Here is a 12,645-nt window from a genome sequence, read left to right as displayed (position 1 = left end):
TTCTATCCACGTAATACTTCAGTGCTGGTTTTCAGTGAAGTTTCTTTCTAAAAATCATGGTATTTAAAGTAAGTCTCATTTACAATAGATGTTCTGTAGAAACTGAACTCCGTCACCACACATGGTGTGAAATCAAAAGAAATGCGCACCCGCACGCACAGAGGCACTCCTCCCAACAGGAAGTTGTCAGCAGCCTTGATATAGATCTGTTGGTAACTGCTACTGTGTGTGTGAGCACAGCCACCTGTTATAGTTGAGGGACACGTGTCAGCAGAAACCTGGGGTCTCCCATAATATTAGATTATCAACAGGTATTCAGCAGCAGTGGTGGTTTGTGATGTCCAACATGGCTTCCATACCACATATAGGTCCCATATTTCTGACTATGTAGGCCAGGAATCTCAGACTTGTGAAGATGCTATCATCATCTGAAGTATTACAGAAAAACACTTCTCTCTTTCAGTTTTTTTAATAGTGTATGTAAAAACAGTACTAAAGCATTTTAATGAACTCTTTTTTTTCTCATTTTTTAGTTTAACTTCTGCTTCTAATTCACAAAAGACAGCCATATATATTCATACTAGTTTTGTTCATGGTTGGTGCCATGTACAAAACATTTGTACTTATTCGAAATACTATAACAACAAAGTTGATAGAACGGCATCAAAAGAAATGATTTTACAGCAGCAGAATTTGAATTTGTGTGTTTACCACCATGTACCTCCGCCCTGAACTGACAGGGTGTAGCATGTTTGAACAGGTTGAATAAGAGCAGCAGCAGCAGCAGCAGTGGTGGTGGTGGTGGAGGAGTCAGCAGTAGTGACAATAGCAGGTTTGTAGAGTTTTTAAAGGGAACTGCAGCTTCATGTTTGTACGCAGCCCTGATGTACCAGGTCAGAAACAGGTTTGGCTTTGCTGGAGACCTGCGGCGTTCCTCGTCACAGTTTTACAGCAGTCGAGGCTTCAGGAGACGAACAGCTGGTCTCCACCCGTACATGTAGTTTCAGAATGGACCTGGCAGGAGAATGAGCGTTGAAGTGTGACCAGGCCGTTTGACTAGATCATTGATGTATTCATGTAGTGGAGCCACTGTTTAATACAGGGCACAGTAATACTGTCCATGCCTGTATTGGCAGCTACGATACAGTGTGTGTTTCTGACGCCATCAACTCCACAGTTTAGTCAAGCTGTGTGTTTGACAGATTTCACTCTGATGACTCTCCCTGTTCCTCTTCCTCTGTTCTGTCATGTCACCGTTTTTGATCCAGGGTCAGTGACAGAAACTACGTCGGGGGAGAGTGGAACTTTCTCAGTGGTGTTAGCAGCAGACCACATTGGCCCTTTTGACCAGTGGACCGTTGGAAGGTCTGACCCTTTTTTGCAGTTTGTCGGGTCTTTGTGATTTTGAGGATGACCCTTGAAAACTACAGCCTTCCAGTTCCTGACAATAGTCTCTGGTTTAAGTATTTTCTGAAGTTATTCCTAGAAGTGGAGAACCACTCCTCTGTGGAGTGTTCAGGGTCTAATCCCACTCTCTAACAGATGTCATCTTGAATTGGCTCCTGAACCCTGGTGACCCCTGAGTAGATGAAGCAGGTGAAGGTGAATAGGAATGGAATAGGAATGGAATTGATAGGAGAAATGTTCGTGGTGAACTTTGGCTGAACAGCAAATGTCTAGAAAGGAATATTAATCTGCCGTACCATTGTTCTTTCCCTCGTCTTCTTTTTGAAGAAGACGGTGTCAACTGTAGGCCAAAGGTTGCCTGAGGGACCGCAGACGTCTCAGTTTTAATCCTGAATATCTCCTCTGTTCCTTTGAAACCTCAATTATGACTTTTCCCCTTTCTTATTTCTTCTCAGAATTCTTTTCAGAGTCAAATCACCCTCTTCTCCCCCCATTTCCATCTCACCAAGTGGCATCTGCGGGCAATTACTATTGACTTTTCATACAAGGCTTGCCAACAGAGGAAGCTGTTGTAGTGGAGCTCACAGCATGCACTCGCTGGCGGAGTAGAGGGATAACAGGAAGGAGGGAGGGAGGGAGGAGGAGGAGGTGAACGCTGGCTGAGGAGGTCTATTCATGTCTGTAGGAGAAGCCATGCTTGAGTTTGCACCAGACCTTCCTGTCACCACACTGCAGCTTCACAAAGTCAGCTGTACGGCCATCTTTGTCCCCTGTCCTGTCCCTCCATGTCCACACATTAGGAAATCATTAGAGACTCTGTAATTAATTAATCAATCACCACTGAATCAAAAGCATAGCATAGCATCATTTAATTTTATTATAGCCACCCAGGGTAGAACACCATCATCACAATGATGTTTTTTGAAATGCTAAGCTAAGAGAAGACAAGCTTATACACAACTGAAAACCTGGTTAACCCTATGAAGACATGAAAGCACTCTCAGCATCAGGCAGCAGTTGTTTATCAGTGATCAGAATAAAGCTGCAGGTTTTCTGCTCCGTTATCTCTGCAGCTGCAGAACTAAAGAAACGTTCTGGCTCAGCGGCAGATTCAGGTAAACTGATGCAGATGTCTGGCTCAGGAAAATCCATCCAAGTTCATTCCCGCTCCATGCACCCAGGTATGAAATAACAAGCAGAAACATGCACGTGTGTATAAATACACTGTGGAGTCCTGCAGCTTGTGGCGCTGCAGCAAACACCCACACACAGAAGCTTGGTGTCACATGTTGTTTAGACGTGCGAGAGTGACAGAGGGTTTTCACTCTGACCTCACAACCTTTTTTTTGTAAGCTTCTTTCCTGTGCAGACGGCTTCATCAGAAACACATGGGTGTGAAGTGACGTGCAGCGGTACGAGCTGTGAAAGCCTGTTTCCTCTACTGTTGTTGCCTTTTCTGGATGTGATTGTTGGAAACTTTCCCACAGGCCTCGGTGGCAGTTTGAAATAGGAAGCACTTCGTAGCAGCAGCCGCAGTACAACGACAAAGAACTGTGTCTAAAGGCCTGTCTGTCATCTAACAGTACTGAACACATATATAGTTATTTAATCATAGTTGAGAAGGTGTAAAAAAATAGGGTTTGAATGAGTCATTTCATCAAAAAGCAACTATCGGGAGAGATTTCTGTTACAAACAAAATGAGTCTGAAATAGTTTGAGATAAAAGAATGAAACCCAGTAACAAGGTGAAGCTACACTCCTTGTGTTTATTGATGACATCATCATCAGGATTTGGCCCGAGGACCGGATTTTGGAAACACTTGATCTAAGATTCTCTCGATTATGCAAAGCCAATAGTTTTTTCTTCTATTGCTGTGGTTTCAGGTTGCCACTTTAATCTCTCCTGCTTAAGGCTGCACAGAGAAAAAAAGAGCGGGAGACAGATATGAAGAGATTACAGATTACTGTGCTGACGGCCTGAGACGCTGAGTTTATTCTTGCCCTCTGCTCTGATGCCAGAGTCTGTGCCACTGCTGCTGGACGTTTAAGCCGCTTTCTTTTGCCGACATGCCCTGATTTATTAAGGACAGGCTTCAGCTCCAACCTGTGTGAAGTACATTTTACAGAGTCTGCAACGGATTATTTTTATCGGCCGACCGAGGTTAAGAAACCCGAGAGTTTCCCACAGCGTCACCCACGGCGCCTGTGGAAAGTAAAAAGGACATATCAGGTTGTGTATTATAATCGTCCTTTTCAGACAAATTAATGAGAAAACCAAAAGTGTCGCCAGGGATTAGCAGCAGATGTGAGCTAATAATAGCTTCAAAGGTATTTCTGATGGCAGACACCAGTGGTTTGTAGGAAAATCTGGAGGAATGAAAACCAACAGCAGTGGGAAACAGCTTTGTGTCGTATCTTGACTGCGGTGTCAAAACACAACTCACACATTTTGTTTGTGTGTGTGTGTGTGTGTGTGTGTGTGTGTGTGTGTGTGTGGAGCTGTGCAGCCAGCCCCCTGCAGAGAGTGAAAGTGAAGCTGCAGAGAGGCTGACTGGCTAATGAAGTGTCCACCACCTGAACAGAATGGACACAGACTGCAGCAGATCTCAGACCAGCTTGGACACATGGGCTTCCACTCATGAAGTACCTGCTGTGTGTGTTTCCGGTCTGACTATTCTTGTGGGGACACTTTGTCTTGTCATTTTCCACGTCCACACTGAGGGAGAGGATATTTTGAGGTTCATAATTTAATTCAGTCCATTTCAATTCAGTTTGTTTCAATGCAATTCAATACAAATAACTACATTCAAAGGGCAATAGAAACAGAAGAATTGAAATACTATTTACCAAGTTAATTATTTGGATAGCTCCAGATTTAGTTTGGAGTACAATTGGAATTAGAGTCATATTAGATTCAGGGTAAGGGTAAAGATGTAGGTATGTATTTCTATTGGTTAGGGTGATGATCCCGGGGCTGTAGAATGCAGTACGCCTACAGGAAGTCCTCATAGAATTGTAGAAACTGTAGACACTGTGTGTTTCCATAGAGACAGTCTTTAGCTGGGACAGCTGTTGTGACAGAAAAGAAATGAAGAAAAACCTAAACTAACCCTTAAAGTTTCAGACTGTCTGATGTACCGACCAGTCGAATGTGACAGCAAACTGCAGTGGCTGTGTATTTCCCTGCTGCTGCCGTGGCTTCCTGCTTCAGTCGGTGGAGAAGTGTCAGTACAAGCCATGTTCCGGAGCCATAACGATGCCTTCATTTCCATCCTGCCTCAGCATGTCAGGAGGTGTTGCTCTGGTTGAAGAGGATCTGGTTTCTCAGCTGGCCTGGCGTCCCCTATAGCGTTTGATAGGGGTTTCACATTTCCTGTGATCTTTGACAAAAGGTAACTGCCATAACTTTACATTAACAGTGGTGTGAATGAGACAATAGCTACGCTGACAAATTCACACCAATGTGTGAGGCTCTCTCTCTGTTAAACAGAACTCTCGGCCGTGGTTAGGATGGAGATTTCGGGGAAATATCCTGGAATAAATGTAAAGAAGTGCTGAATTAAGTTCCCATTATCCTGGAACAGTACAAGTTTACATTAAATTTCCGAGATCAATCACACCCGGGCTACAACATGATCTGACTGTCGCGATGCTTTCACTTCTGCTGAACTACAGAACCTGATGCACCACTTCCTCCTGGGTGCTGATGACACGGTTGCAAGTGCATCTCCATCCAGGGTGGGGTCAGGGTCAGTGTGAGGATGTGAGGCCTGACAGCAGGACCACTTCATGTGGCGTTACTGCACAGGGATTACAGCCTCCTTAATCTGCCTGTTCACTCCAGCAGCAGCTACAGGACTAGATGAGGAACAGAAATCTCTTCAGCGCAGACAGAGAGTTTTGGTGCATGAAATCTTTATGTCATTTCAGGACATCAATTTGATGATCTTTGATCCCAATCTATATATATATGTATGGAACAATCATTAGACTTTTATTTTACAAAATTATAAAAATATATAAAATCAATTATTAGATAAAACTGATTTTTGTCTCTACTCCAGTTCATAATTACTAATAAGTCAGATTGTTTTGTTTGTTTTTTTTTTACCTTTAAAGTCCTAAACCTGGCACCATAGGTTGACCGTCCCGTCTGTTTTTTGCGTGCGTCTGTTTTTACATTTCTTGTGTGAGTAAATCTAAATGTAAGTCGCCCTCACAAACAGGCGGAGAAGGATGTGGTCAAGGATTGTTCTGGTGCAGATTTCTATTTGCAGGGGTGTGTTTATCCTCACTGGCCACGAGAGAACGCGCTGGTTTCCACATGTGACCACAGAGCGACCAGAACACTGACACGTACTGCCAGCTCCGTGTTCCACGAGCCTTTATTTTCATTGTTTATTCATGGCAGAACATCCAACATCAAACTGGTGGCCGTGTCGGAACATTTATGTATTTTGCATGACATACTTTGTCTACTGTATGCATGGGTGCTCCTGGTGTTTGGGTCAGATCAGAGCAGGAGGCTGTGATGTCAGTTCAGCAGCAGCTGTATCACAGTCAGCTCTTCATTATTCTAACATCTTCACAACTTCTGGAAAAATCGTTCACATTCAAACATGTGAGGATTTTTTTTAAACTATTTTTGAGTTTTAAGTTCTGATCCTGTCCACTCAGGTCACTTGGAGTGAAAACCCCAGCATCTTCATTCCTTCTACTGTACCTCCAGGTGTCAGGCGCCATACATCATAGCAGGTCTCACTAGTCGCTTATAGACCAGTGTTTCCCAACCTTTTTTGAGCCATAGCACCTACTGTATATATCATCAGGAAAACACCACGGCACACCACCAAACAAAAATCTCACCAAACGTATATGTAATGAAATATAATAATCTTTAAATTTTAAATTAACTAAAAATGTACTCCTGTTTAGTTGAAGACAACGCTGATATACTGGCAGGAATTGAAGAAAGACATTCACAAAGATCTTCTTCAACAGCTTTGATTATCTTTTTTTAGTTTTCATCTGCTGCCACCTAGCAGAAGATGATCTCATTGTTCTGCCCTTGTGCTTTGACGAGCAATGTAAGATTATATGTAATAAATAAATAATAGTTTTCAGACCAATTAAGTGAAACTTTTCCACGGCACACCTAATGATCTCTCACGGCACAGTGGTTGAGAATCACTGTTATAGACCTTCCCTTTCAGTTTTGCTGCTGTCTCTCAAATGTTTTTATATATATTGTGATGCATTCAGGTCCAACTTACCCTCAAACTTTCAATCCTGATAAAACATAGTCATTATTAAAACTAAAGTAAACCATGGTACAGACAGAAAGCCCACCCAGTTGCCAACCCTAATTGTTTCTCTGCTTGTTGGACCTCCTGGTTTTGGCTGAGCCTCTGCATATCAGTGTGATGGAACAGATGACTGCTCAGCTAATGGTTTCATGACAAGAGGGAGAAGATGAGGAGTGGTTGGCGGGGGCCGTAATTTTATACGGTCCCATGAATCATAAAATGATTCACAGCTGAGATCGACAGGAGTTCCTCGCTGGTGGTCCCTCATTACATCTCTCTGGAGTTGTATGCAGATGTTCTATTATCCACTAATATCCCTTTACTCTCACTGGTTATTAACGTTGGCCAACATGAGCTATGAGCTGATGAGGGAAATATTGTTCTGTTAAGCTAAACTGCGATTCCGAGGCCAAGATTTTCACATTAACGCCGGTTCTGTGCAGGCAATGAATTTGCACAAAGACCAAATGTGGTGACATACGATGGTAAAAGCAGACATAACATAAAAAGAGCAATTAGTTCCTGTTTTTGATTTTGAAACAGGCCTTTAGTGGAGGCAGAGGGGAGTTGATTTTGAATGTTAATGGCCAGTGTTGGAGGAGTTAGAGTCAAGTCTAGATGACATCAAGTAAAAGTCCATCAAATGTCCTCAGTCCTTTAACACTAACAATCCAGCTGAAGAGGTCAAACAAGTTTTTTTTTTGGCAACTAGCTAAGCTAGTCACCTAGTCACCTAGTGAGTCAGTTTGACGCAGACTAAAAAAGGTTGCCAATGTGTGAATGAACGACCAAAGATGTTGTTCAAGTGAAAAAACTTTAATCCACAAAAGCCAAATGATCACAGGAGCAAACACAGAGCAATTTATAGTAGAAACAGAATCACTCCATCATTGCAGCAGCTCACGCTGTTTTGGAAATGTCTTCAGATCCCACACAGATTTTATTTTGTCAACACTGACATTGTAAAATCTGTCCCACAGATGTTGATGTTGGCCAGGAAATATTAAACCTCGCCTCTGATATTTCAGCCAAGGTGACTTATTCTCTTTAACTCACTGCTACTTCTACAGTATATGCACTGTGTATAATATTCAATAATGCATTTATACACGACCACCAAATGTCCAGTGTTCATTTTAGACGAACCCCTCTGGATGCACCTCCCTGTACATTTGTGGCAGTGATGTTTTTAGTTTGATTCCACTTCCAGTGAAATGTCTGGAAATCCCCCTTTAACCGACTAAACGACGTGATACCTTGAGGTTACTGTCCACTTGTTTGTATGTGTGTGTTTGCGTCGGTTCTTGATTCTTCCACTCTGTGTCTAACAGCTGCGGTGGTTCTTTTTATATTAGTGTGAAAACTAGTGTGGGTTTTTAGAAATGCACAACCACCAGGGTCAGACATAAACAACGCTGAAATTAACATTTTATGCATACCAGTTCATGCTAGCCGTTTTCATGTAGCACATCAAGGTCTGTACCTGTAGTCCATAATTGTATAGTGACACATGCTGTGTAAAAATATTTCTTCAAATGGTTTTTAAGTGTATAGTTAAGAAATTTTAGCATTTTCTTTTATTTCTTTTTTCTTTTCTAAGTGTATAGTTAAGAAATTTTAGCATAAAACTAAACAAAACTTTAGAGCAAATGTCTTTGGCTTTGTATTTAAAATATATATATATATCATTATTATTTATATATATATATAAATAATAAAGTATTTGATCTAAAGAATTTGACCTTTATCACCCACAAACACAGCTGTCTATTGTTGTTAAGGTAAAAATACTTAAAGGCAGGAGACACAAAAACAGGTCTGATGCAGGCTAGCCAAAAAGTGTTCACAGAACTGTCAGAATGATTGCTACTATAGCTGTAGCCTCAGTCACTCATGGCCCAAAGTCTAATAAAGTGGTGACAACTTTCTTTACAGGAAATAAAACTTTATAAAGGGAAATAATGAAAACACCCTGCTCTAACGTCCCTCCGTGGAGAGTAGTGAAGTATCTGAGTGTAGTACTATAAAAGCTCACCTGCAGGAATCCCAGCACCATCTTGTGGTTTGACAGTGCAGCTGTACTGCTGCTGCTGCTGCTGCTGCTTCAGGGTGAAAAAACTGCTTCATTGTTTATGCTGCAGAGGCTCCAGTGGCGCAATCGGTCAGCGCGCGGTACTTATATGACAGTATCCTGCAGAGTCATGCCGAGGTTGTGAGTTCGAGCCTCACCTGGAGCACAGAGCTTTTGACTGGCTCTGTGAGTCAGCAGGATTCTTACTCTGTTCTTTAGATACTTTACAGATAATACAGCACACAATAGCTTTTTTCCCTATGGGAATTTAAATAACATGAATTTTTAACAAAAATATATTTAACTTCCATATATTATCACAGCAGCATCCACTGCCATATCTGCAGAGACTCACTTTTACTTTTTTTATTTATTATGTACAGTTGTTGTTCTTTTTACAAAGTCTTAATGGAACAGAGACCCTAACTCTAAACATTCCATAATTATTTCACCTGTTATACCTACATTTATAAACATTTGCTTAAAGGCTTGAAAGGTTTTACAGTTAGTGAACAAAAACATAAAGAAAGGAATTATTTGGCAAAAAAATCCACGTGGAATAACTAAAAGTTAGTCCGTTTAGCTTATAAGTAGGCAAGATTAGTAGAAAACATGTGATTCCAGTGAAAAAACAGGGATTCCAGTGAATTATTCATAAAGTCGTCCAAATGTTGCCTTGAATTATTAGCACAGTATTAAGCCAGACTTGCAGCGACAGTCTTCACAGCGTCTTGTGTGTGTGTTGTTCAGCTGGCAGGTGGAGGTGAGGACAGTGACCATGGATGAGCAGGGCCTGCAGAGGAAGAAGCCCCCGCGGCTCAAACTGGACATTCCCACCATCCAGCTCACGCCGGACGACTCGCCCACACAGTTACAGGTAGGACACACACAGCTGAATCAGGGCTGTGGTCAGCATCATTTTCTGTGCCTAAGTGTGTGTGTGTGTGTGTGTGTTCTGCAGCCTGTGAAGCGTCTTCGCAGTGTCAGCATGCCAGGAGAAAACCCTCAGACTTGCATCGCTGCTTTGGAAGCTTCTAACAACTACCTCAGACCACCCCCTCTGGAGAGACAGCCCTCCTTCAAACAGACAATCAAGAGGTTTAACACACACACACACAAACACACACACACAGTCGCTCTAACGCTCTGCTGGTGTTCAAGCTTCTCTCTGAAATAATTCCTGACGTTGAAACTCTTGTTTCTTCACTTTTTCTCTTTCCTTCCCTTTGTTTTTATTTGAATCCACTTTTCCACCTATTTTCTTTTTTCCCACTGTTTTCTTTTCTTTTTCTCCTTTCTTGCCGCCGTGTTAAGTGAGAAAAGGGTTCGCTTTGAACGTGTCAACACAGTGCCCCCAAAGGGCCAGAGGCTCCCGACAAGGGCGCCAACCGTCCGAAGGCGGTCCTGCATCCCAAAAATACTGAGCCGACGGCGGTCTTCTATACCCAAACAGATCATCAGGTACAAGAGGGGGGGTTGAGGGCAGCAGGGTTGACGCTGTCTCAGAAAATCTCTCTATGTTCTGATTTATTGCTTTGACGCCTGTATCCAGTAACCTAAAATTTGCCTAGAATTGGCTTACAATTAACCAAACCTTTAGCAAAAATGCTAACACTTAGCCTGAAACAAAATCAAAACATAACACAACCTCTTATTAGCCCTGTTTTCAGGGAAATCTATTCAACCCAGTCTAATAATTCCCATCAGCCACTGCAGTTTACAGGGCACTGGGGCAGCACAACACAGTCCCACCCCAGCAGGTGCAAACCTCAGATTACAAACGCATTTCTTCAACCACTGGGGCTCAGGTTGTGATTGGCCTCCAGAGAGACTGTAAATCAATATCATCAGCTGGACCAGGAACCAGGAGTAGAGAAACATCAAACATCTGAGGCACAGTTATGGGATGTTCTTCAAAAGCTTTGAAACACAACTCCTGAGGGTAACTTCCAGGGTAAATTAGTGAATCTCCAGGTTGCCATATGTTGGCCGTCTTTAAAATCCAGCTCTTTTTCCTACTTGGACTTTTCATATTTCAAAAAGTGTCTTTGAGACACAGCTGTGAACGCCCCATTGTCCCACACACAAAGGCCTTTACAGCCTCACTGTATCAGTGTCACTGAAGGTGACACGCAGCACCACAGGCTTTGAGGCAGACAACGTAACAATTACTCACACACTGCGTGTGTGAACATCAAAGCAGCCCCAAAGGAAAGCATTTCATTAAATGTAAATGTTTGAATATGGAGACGGGCTTCACAGAGGACAGCCCTGAAGATTCTTAACTTAATGAAGGCAGATGTGGGTTTGGGTGGGGATGAAGGCTTTTGAAGTTTGTGGAATTTTGGGAATTAAGCACAGATTTGCCAATCGTTAGTTCAGAAACAGCCTGAACAGATGGGGAGGTTAAAAACGGTCCAGCAGCTTCTTCAGCCTTCAGTCCTGAGTCCCGGGACACCGAGCAGACCTGACCTTGAAGACCTGACCTTAGTGTTCTGGAAGGTTCTTGCTGAACTAGCAGATCATAAATGTATTTATGGTCTCAACTAACTGCATCTGTGCTCCACACTGGTTGGCCTTTAGTTAAAGAAATATCTTGATCTCTTGGCAGAGGTACAGTAAAATGGGAAAAGTACAGACAGGGGGCAGTGTTGCTGTTGTTGAACACATTGATGGAAGTAGTTTTGTACATTTCCTTATACATTTCATTCTGGAATTGCTAACCTTTAAAGACATACCAGGAAGGCTCTTTAAAAAAAGTGGAACTTTCTGTGTGTGTTTGCAGTCAGTGTTTGTGTGTTCAAGGTCACTTCTGTGTGTTGACCTCATACAGACACACACTAACAGGCGTCTGTGTTGTCCCTATGAGTTATGAGTAGGCTAAGCTTTGGTGAAGTTCAACCTTTGTACTCCTGTGTGTGTGTGCGCGCGCGTGTGTGTGTGTCATGTCCAGACATGTTTTTCCTCCATCCCTCCTCCCTCTTGATGTGTGTGATGATCCATCTCTCCTCTGTCCTTCCTTCTAATCTACCATTTCCTGTCGAGTGCTGGTATTTCAGTGTAAGAAGTGGTGTTTACACACACACTCACACACTCCTACACTACGACTGGAGAAAACGACAAAGAAGCAGCTCACTGATAGAGATCATGGGGCTCTGATGGAGGGAAGACAGTCTTCAGTTTGACGAGGACCAGAGCTCGGCCTTTGACACATTCTCTCCAGGACAGATGGATTCTGGGAGGCCTGCCAGACACTGATACATACACACTGTCCCTCACATGTACACAATCACATGGAAACTTCTGATGTGTGCTGACGGTGACACAGGGTCTAGGAAAATTGAGGGTCCTCCCACTGATCGTGTGCAGAAAAAGCCGGTCCAGCTGCTGGAAGTTGTCCGTGATCGTCAGGATACGCTCCCACCAAGGACATCAACTGCACCTCTTATTCTCCTGAGTTTTATTGAGTAATGGGGACAGAGGAGTTGAACCAGCGTCTCGACTTCTCCTTTTGACTAACAAGTTACAGCCGGCCGGAGTAGAAGGACGAAGATGGAAGATTTAGTGTTGTTGCGAAGGAAGGGCCAGTGTTCAGAGGATGATGTTTTCATACAGGCTGCAGGGCAGACAGGGGCACAGTGTTAGTGATGCTGCTGATGGAGGAGACACATCTCCAAAATCCCAGCCCTTCTCAGGTATGACCCAGACCCTCAACCCCTCCTGGAGTTCTCTGGACAGGTGGGTGTGCTGCTCAACAGATACTGTAGTGGACAAAACAATAAATCCACAAAGACTGTGATCACCATGTTTTGTGCTGTGCTCTAGGATTATGTTCATGTAACAACAACGTCAACAGCCAGA

General features: G+C 43.0%; 1 protein-coding gene and 1 non-coding gene across 2 annotated transcripts in view; both read left to right on the top strand.

Moving 5' to 3' along the window:
- The window catches only part of LOC103382067 (inactive rhomboid protein 1-like), a 25,952-nt gene that overhangs the window by 2,583 nt on the left and 10,724 nt on the right, over positions 1–12,645 (top strand). Inside the window, exons 2-4 of the mRNA XM_025057172.1 lie at positions 4,526–4,799; positions 9,535–9,661; positions 9,746–9,882. Of these exons, the coding sequence (XP_024912940.1) occupies positions 9,563–9,661; positions 9,746–9,882 (236 nt within the window). The 5' untranslated portion in view covers positions 4,526–4,799; positions 9,535–9,562. The remainder of the gene's footprint in view (positions 1–4,525; positions 4,800–9,534; positions 9,662–9,745; positions 9,883–12,645) is intronic.
- trnai-uau (transfer RNA isoleucine (anticodon UAU)) lies at positions 8,857–8,950 on the top strand. The gene is made up of 2 exons: positions 8,857–8,894; positions 8,915–8,950. It is a non-coding gene; the product is annotated as a tRNA-Ile (tRNA).

This window comes from Cynoglossus semilaevis, chromosome 8, assembly GCF_000523025.1.
Source record: "Cynoglossus semilaevis isolate Cse_v1.0 chromosome 8, Cse_v1.0, whole genome shotgun sequence".
Classification (NCBI taxonomy): domain Eukaryota; kingdom Metazoa; phylum Chordata; class Actinopteri; order Pleuronectiformes; family Cynoglossidae; genus Cynoglossus; species Cynoglossus semilaevis.
This window is presented reverse-complemented; position numbering and strand designations above follow the sequence as displayed.